The 8355-nt window shown below is 38.7% G+C and overlaps 1 protein-coding gene across 1 annotated transcript; it reads right to left on the reverse strand.

Annotated features, from left to right (window-relative positions):
- Positions 1–2640: 2640 nt before the first annotated feature.
- On the reverse strand, positions 2641–7847 carry LOC133655253 (zinc finger protein 703-like). The gene is made up of 2 exons (XM_062055235.1): positions 7410–7847; positions 2641–4225 (listed from the first exon to the last, which is right to left on the reverse strand). Exons 1-2 carry the CDS (start codon positions 7614–7616, stop codon positions 2888–2890), a joined length of 1545 nt encoding a protein of 514 aa, XP_061911219.1. The 5' UTR covers positions 7617–7847; the 3' UTR covers positions 2641–2887.
- Positions 7848–8355: the final 508 nt, after the last annotated feature.

An 8355-nucleotide genomic window follows, 5' to 3' on the forward strand; every position in this document is an offset into this window, starting at 1 on the left:
GTTATTATGAATGTTACTACATGACATATATACTTACATCATGTAGATATTATATATTATTATGAATGTTACTAAATGACATATATACTTACATCATGTATGTATTACATGTTATTATGAATGTTACTACATGACATATATACTTACATCATGTATGTATTACATGTTATTATGAATGTTACTACATGACATATATACTTACATCATGTAGATATTATATATTATTATGAATGTTACTACATGACATATATACTTACATCATGTATGTATTACATGTTATTATGAATGTTACTACATGACATATATACTTACATCATGTATGTATTACATGTTATTATGAATGTTACTACATGATATATATACTTACATCATGTATATATTACATGTTATTATGAATGTTACTACATGACATATATACTTACATCATGTATATATTACATGTTATTATGAATGTTACTACATGACATATATACTTACATCATGTATATATTACATGTTATTATGAATGTTACTACATGACATATATACTTACATCATGTATATATTACATGTTATTATGAATGTTACTACATGACATATATACTTACATCATGTATATATTACATGTTATTATGAATGTTACTACATGACATATATACTTACATCATGTATATATTACATGTTATTATGAATGTTACTGCATGACATATATACTTACATCATGTATATATTACATGTTATTATGAATGTTACTACATGACATATATACTTACATCATGTATATATTACATGTTATTATGAATGTTACTACATGACATATATACTTACATCATGTATACATTACATGTTATTATGAATGTCGAACATCGTTACATCCCTAATCTGGACCCGCACATTTGACGCTAATGCTAGCGGCGTAATTCAGCCAGGTTAGCATCAACCGCTAGCTAACTATTGGCTGCTATGTTGGTAAGCTACGACGCAGCTAAAATAAAAACTAAACAAAAAAAACATTCCTAGGCAACTTTCCGACAAAGTCGGAACTCATTTCAGGCAAGAAGTTTTTTCAAAATAAAACTCGGTTGAAAAATTGCGTGATTCAGCCAGGTGAGCATCAACCGCTAGCTAACTATTGGCTGCTATATTGGTGAGCTATGACGCAGCTAAAAAAAAAACTAAACAAAAAAACGATTCCTAGGCAACTTTCCGATACGGTCGGAAATCATTTCAGGCAAGAAGTTTTTTCAAAATAAAACTTGGTTGAAAGATTGCGTAATTCAGCCAGGTTACCATCAACCGCTAACTAACTATTGGCTGCTATGTTGGTGAGCTACGATGCAGCTAAAAAAAACGAAACAAAAAAAACGATTCCTAGGCAAATTTCCGACGGGGTCGGAACTTGTTTCCGTCAAGAAGTTTTTTCAAAATAAAACTTGGTTGAAAGATTGCGTAATTCAGCCAGGTTAGCATCAACCGCTAACTAACTATTGGCTGCTACGTTGGCGAGCTATGACGCAGCTTAAAAAAACGAAATAAAAAAACAATTCCTAGGCAAATTTCCGACGGGGTCAGAACTCATTTCCGGCAAGAAGTTTTTTCAAAATAAAACTTGGTTGAAAGATTGCATGATTCAGCCAGGTTAGCATCAACCGCTAACTAACTATTGGCTGCAGTGAGCTACGACGCAGCTAAAAAATAGAAACAAAAAAACGATTCCTAGGCAACTTTCCGACGGGAAGTTTATTCAAAATAAAACTTTAAATTTTTTAAAAAATTTTAGCACATTCATTGTTTATGTTCTTTGTTTGTTTTTGGTTTTGCTTAGTTTTTTGTTTGCTCCATGCTTTTTTTAACCTGTAAAGCACTTTGGTTCAATCTAAAAAGTTGTTGAAAATGTGCTATATAAATAAAGTTGACTTGACTTGACAGGCAAGAAGTTTTTTCAAAATAAAACTTGGTTGAAAGATTGCCTAATTCCGCCAGGTTAGCATCAACCGCTAGCTAACTATTGGCTGTTATGTTGGCGAGCTACGACGCAGCTAAAAAAATAGAAACAAAAAAACAATTCCTAGGCAAATTTCCGACGGGGTCGGAACTCATTTCAGGCAAGAAGTTTTTTCAAAATAAAACTCGGTTGAAATATTGCGTAATTCAGCCAGGTTAGCATCAACCGCTAACTAACTATTGGCTGCTACGTTGGCGAGCTATGACGCAGCTTAAAAAAACGAAATAAAAAAACGATTCCTAGGCAAATTTCCGACGGGGTCAGAACTCATTTCCGGCAAGAAGTTTTTTCAAAATAAAACTTGGTTGAAAGATTGCGTGATTCAGCCAGGTTAGCATCAACCGCTAACTAACTATTGGCTGCTACGTTGGCGAGCTACGACGCAGCTAAAAAAAAATAAACAAAAAAACGATTCCTATGCAAATTTCCGACAGTGTCGGAACTCATTTCTGGCAAGAAGTTTTTTCAAAATAAAACTCGGTTGAAAGACTGCGTAATTCAGCCAGGTTAGCATCAACCGCTAACTAAATATTGGCTGCTATGTTGGCGAGCTACAACGTAGCTAAAAAAAAACGAAACAAAAAAACGATTCCTAGGCAAATTTCCGACGGGGTCGGAACTCATTTCAGGCAAGAAGTTTCTCATAAAGATCGGAATAAAAGTGCGGATACAACATTTTATTTTGGCTTTTGGTCATTACAGTCAAGTCACAGAGATGTTTTTGGCCGACTGCAAATGTAAACTTTTCATTTCCTTAAGCAGAAATTCCCAGATTTGTCGGGGTTTTTTTTAAGTAAAGCTGCAAGATTCCTCGGTAGTGAAAAAGAGCGCAAGGCCATGGAGAGATAAGAACATTCATCCAAAACTGGTCCCTCGGAGGAAGTCTCCAGAAGGACTCTGGTGTCATTGGTAGCCCAGAGCGGAGGCGGATCCGAGTCTTTGGTTGTAGAAGGCATAATGCGGGTAGTACGGGCTGGTGGCGGGCAGAGAGTGCAGCGACACGGAGGAGGGTCCGGGCGGGAAATGGACCTTGCTGTAGGGGTGGTAGCGGGCTAGTCCCAGGCCCGGCGGCGCTCTGAGCAAGGAGCCGGGCCCGCTCATGTGGGGGAGGTGCATGTGGCAGGGAGACGGTCCCGACGACGAGACGGCCAGCATCTTGGCGTCCATGTCCGCAGGGGGCGTGGTGTGCATGCGCAGGTGAGCCAGGAGCTCGTCCGACATGGCGAAGCGTTTGTCGCAGGGACCCCCGGCCGAGACCCAGTTGCAGGCGTGGGGGAGCGGGTCGTTGGGCAGCATGTAGCCGTACGAGTACAAAGGGTGGGCGAGGGCGGACGCTCCGCCGTGGTGTAGGGGGTGCAGCGGGTGGGAGGGATACACCAAGGGGAAACCGGACTTGAGGGCGGAGGACTCGTGGATGCAGGAGTGGTAGCTGAGACAGTAGGGGTCCCGGCATAGACCCTGCATGAAGGAGGGCGGGGAGGCCCCCGTGAGAGGACTGGAGCTGGGATGCTTTCCAGGGACGCCCATACTTCCCAGGCCGGACTTGTCCAAACCGGGAACCAACGAGTGCGAGTAGCTGGCGTACGCCCCGACCACGGACCTGTGGTAGCCCAAATTGGACGAGGTCAGCGGGTAGAGCGCCTTGTAAGGAGAAACGGGCACCGACTCCGCCTTGTCGACCACGGAGCCGCCGTCCGAGCTGCCGGTGCTGCAGTTGGCGCTGGCCCGAGCGCAGCTGGAGTTGGCCAGGTGCGGACCCTCCGGGGGCGGCTTGCTCGCCTCCGCGTCTTTTTTGCCGCCGCCCGGGCTGTCCGGGTCGCGGCCGCTGCTTGGCGTGTGGGCGCGCGCCTGGGGCGCCCCCGCCACCGGACTGTTTGACGGGGTTGCTCCGCCGGCTGCGGGACTGGGGGAGGAGGAGTGGGGAGCAGTATTCCCGTTATTGCTGACAACCCTGAATCCTCCCTTTTCCAAGCCGCCGCTCACACGGTCTCCGTCCCCGCCGCCCCCGCCGCCCCCGCCGCCTCCCCCGCTGCCTCCCCCGCCGCCCCCGCCTTTGAGGTAAGGCTTGAAGCCGGACTTGTCCTCCGAGAGGGGGCGCTGTTCTCCCAGTTTCAAGCTGGAGAGAGACGAGCGACCGCCGGCGTCCTTCTCTTTGTGCTTGGAGGAGGACGGGGGATCGGACTTTCCGATCTGGGAGCAGGTCTGAGCGAGGAGGGCCAGCGGACTCTTCTTGGCGTCCAGCTGCCAGAAAAAACAACATTTAGCATTTTTTTCATCACAAGTAGAGAAATGTGTGTTTTTATTAAGGTTGCCCAGAAAAAAACTATTCACATCCGAATCACAAATTTTTATTAATTTCGATTCTGAATCGATTCATAATTTTCAAGAATAGGTCAAACTTTTTTTTTTTTAAAGAACAAATTTTTTTAAATATGTTTTTAGCCCACATTTAACCAATTTTAAAAAGGTTTTTATTATCATTTACACAGCAAATAATGGAGATTCTGAATCAAATTGAATATTGACTTGTTGTAAGATTCACATCCATAAGTTTTATAAAAGCAAAAAAAGGTTTGAAAACCAAATTAATTACAAATAAAATGTACTTTTTTTTTTTTTTTTTTTTAAACCAAAAATATATTTTGGTGACAAATCGTTTTTTTGTTTTTTTAACTTTCTCTCCGAACACATTTGGAGGGAAAACGCCCAAAGATGAGGTGGACAAACCTGACCAATAAAAACTGTTGGATGAGGCCCCGCCCACAATATTTTTAAGTTGAGTCACAACCTAAAAAAACTAAACAAAAAAAAACAGATTTTTATCAGATTTTTGTTTAAAAACTTTTTTTTTTCTTCCAAATCAATTTATTTACAAGTTTCAAATCCATTTTCTTGTTGCAAATCACCTGACCAATAAAACATATTGTTGGACGAGGCCCCGCCCACAAATATTTTAAGTTGAGTCACATGTGGATCAATAAAGTTTGTCTAAGTCTAAGTCTAAACCCCAAAAAAAACTATTTGTATCAGATTTTTGTTTAAAAATATGTTTTCCCCAAATCAATTTATTTACAAGTTTCAAATTCATTTTCTTGATGCAAATCACCTGACCAATAAAAATTAATTATTGGAAGAGGCCCCACCCACAAGATTTTTAAGTTGAGTAAAAACCAAAAAAACCGATTTGTAACTGATTTTTGTTTAAAAAATGTTTTTTTTCCTAAATCAATTTATTTACAAGTTTCAAATCCATGTTATTGTTGCAATTCACCTGACCAATAAAAACATACAGTTGGACGAGGCCCCGCCCACAATTTTTTTTAAAGTTGAGTCACATGTGGATCAATAAAGTTTGTCTAAGTCTAAGTCCAACCCCCAAAAAAACAATTTGTATCCGATTTTTCTTTAATAATATGTTTTCCCCAAAACAATTTCCAAGTTTGAAATCCATTTTCTTGTTGCAAATCAATAAAAACTAATTATTAGAAGAGGCCCCGCCCACAATATTTTGAAGTTGAGTCATAACCCCAAAACAACGATTTGTATCTGATTTTTGTTTAAAATGTTTTTGGGTTTTTTCAAATCCTTTTTCTTGTTGCAAATCACCTAACCAATAAAAACACTTTGTTGGAAGAGGCCCCGCCCACAAAAAGTTGAAGTTGCGTCACAACCCCCTAAAAAAATTATTTGTATTCGATTTTTTTAAATGTTTTTTTTCCCCAAATCAATTTATTTACAAGTTTCAAATCCATGTTCTCGATGCAAATCACCTGACCAATAAAAACATACTGTTGGAAGAGGCCCCGCCCACAAGATTTTTTAATTGAGTCACAACCCCCCAAAAACACGATTTGTATCTGATTTTTGTTTAAAAAAAAAAAAAAAAGATTTTTAAGTTGAGTCATAACAAAAAAAACATCAAAAACGATTTGTATCTGATTCTGTTTAATATATATATATATATATATATATATATATATATATATATATATATATATATATATATATATATATATATATATATATATATGTGTGTTTTTTGCTTTTCAAATCCATTTTCTTGTTGCAAATCCCCTGACCAATAAAAACACTTTGTTGGAAGAGGCCCCGCCCACAAAATGTTTAAGTTGCATCACAATCCCCTAAACAAATTATTTGTATCCGATTTTTTTTTGTTAATGTTTTTCTTTTCCCCAAATCAATTTATTTACAAGTTTCAAATCCATTTTCTTTTTGCAAATCACCTGACCAATAAAAACAGATTGTTGGAAGAGGCCCCGCCCACAAGATTTTTAAGTTGAGTCATAACCCAAAAAAAACGATTTGTATCTGATTTCTGTTTAATATATATATATATATATATATATATATATATATATATATATATATATATATATATATATATATATATATATATATATATATATATATATATATATATATATATATTTTTCAAATCCATTTTCTTGTTGCAAATCACCTGACTAATAAAAACACATTGTTGGAAGAGGCCCCGCCCACAAAATGTTTAAGTTGCGTCACAACCCCCTAAACAAATGATTTGTATCCGATTTTCTTTTGTTTTTTAATGTTTGTTTTTTCCCCAAATCAATTTATTTACAAGTTTCAAATCCATGTTCTTCTAGCAAATCACCTGACCAATAAAAACACATTGTTGGAAGAGGCCCCGCCCACAAGATTTTTAAGTTGAGTCATAACCAAAGAAAAACAAACATTTCTGTTTAAAAAAAAAAATATATATATATATATAAATATATATATATATATACTGTATAAATATATATTTTTTCCAAATCCATTTTCTTGTTGCAAATCACCTGACCAATAAAAACATATTATTGGAAGAGGCCCCGCCCACAAAATGTTTAAGTTGCGTCACAACCCCCTAAAAAATGATTTGTATCCGATTTTCTTTTTTTAATGTTTTTTTCTCCCCAAATCAATTTATGTACACGTTTCAAATCCATATTCTTGTTGCAAATCACCTGACCATTATTTACAAATTATTGGAAGAGGCCCCGCCCACAATATTTTTAAGTTGAGTCATAACTAAAAAAAAAAAACGATTTGCATTCGATTTTTGTGTACAAATCTTTTTTTTTACATAATACGCTAAAATCTTCTTTTTTTTAATTAGTTTTTGAAAAATCTAATAAACGCCTTATATTTTTTTAAACATACTTTATTTTTCTTCATATATTATCCGCTGTATAACTAGAGAGGCGTAATACAACACCTCCATAAGAAAAACAACAAAATAGTAGCACTTTTCACCATGAAAGGGGAATTTTAAAGCCGCTTTTAAAGGTCGATGCGTGGCAGCAAAGCTCAATAAAACCCCGCCGAACACTCGGCGTGGGTGTTTATAACCCGAAAGCAAAATAAAAATAACGTCAACATGTACCTCGATGCTGATAGGCGCCGGCGTTAACGGTTGTAAATATTCCGGGTGGAGCAAGTGTCCGGTGTGCGCCGTCAACATGTTGATCATGCGGATCGGAATCCTCCTCGACTGCCGAATCGGATCCTGCGGGGTCAGGAGGACGGAACCGGTTCGCTCGCTGAGCTCGACCCGCCTGTTAGTGACCGGACGCGGCGGGAGATCTTTCATCTGGGTTGTTGTAATCCATTAGGGTCCGGTTCCGTTCACGGGAGGGAGGAAAAAAGACAAAACAAACATTAAAAAAAAAAGCAGTCCCGGGGAAAAAGATGGAGGACGACAGTTGGTCGAGGGTCTACTTCTTCTTCATGGCGGCTGGTGTCGGACCGGTTGCGTCAGAACGGTTCCGAAGTGGTCCACTTCCGTGTGTGCGCCGCGCGACTCTGGCAGCTGTGCTGCGCAACACTCACTTCAAAGAGAGGCGAGGCTGCATGGCTAATGAGGGGGGCGGGGCGCGCGGCAAGGAGGCGGGGCTTACGTCACAATGGCGGCCGGTTTGTTTACATGTTTGCTACTCGTTGAACTTACTTTTTGAAATGGATTTTAAAAATGTATTTTTGAATGATATGCAACCTTTTTTTAATGGGGGGGGAAAAAAAGTTGAGTTGTTGTAAAATCCACATCCATATGTTTTATGAAACCAAAAAAAGTTTGAAAACAAAATTAATTTAAAATTTAAAAAATTAAAAAAATATTGAAAAAAAAATTCAAACCAAATAAATATTTTGGTGACAAATCGTTTTTGTTTTTTTTACTTTCACTCTGAACACATTTGGAGGGAAAACGCCCAAAGATGAGGGGGACAAACCTGACCAGTAAAAACATACTGTTGGACGAGGCCCCGCCCACAAGATTTTTACTTGAGTCACAACCCCCCAAAAAACGATTTGTATATGATTTTTGTTTACCA

The sequence above is a fragment of the Entelurus aequoreus genome, linkage group LG08 (genome assembly GCF_033978785.1).
Source record: "Entelurus aequoreus isolate RoL-2023_Sb linkage group LG08, RoL_Eaeq_v1.1, whole genome shotgun sequence".
Taxonomy (NCBI): Eukaryota; Metazoa; Chordata; class Actinopteri; order Syngnathiformes; family Syngnathidae; genus Entelurus; species Entelurus aequoreus.

Excerpts from the sequence above, each read along its gene's own strand:
- LOC133655253 (XM_062055235.1), bottom strand. The coding sequence starts at position 7,616 with ATGAAAGATCTCCCGCCGCGTCCGGTCACTAACAGGCGGGTCGAGCTC. Across the intron at positions 4,226-7,409 it reads CGGCGCCTATCAGCATCGAG|CTGGACGCCAAGAAGAGTCC; the intron begins GTACATGTTGAC and ends TTTTTCTGGCAG.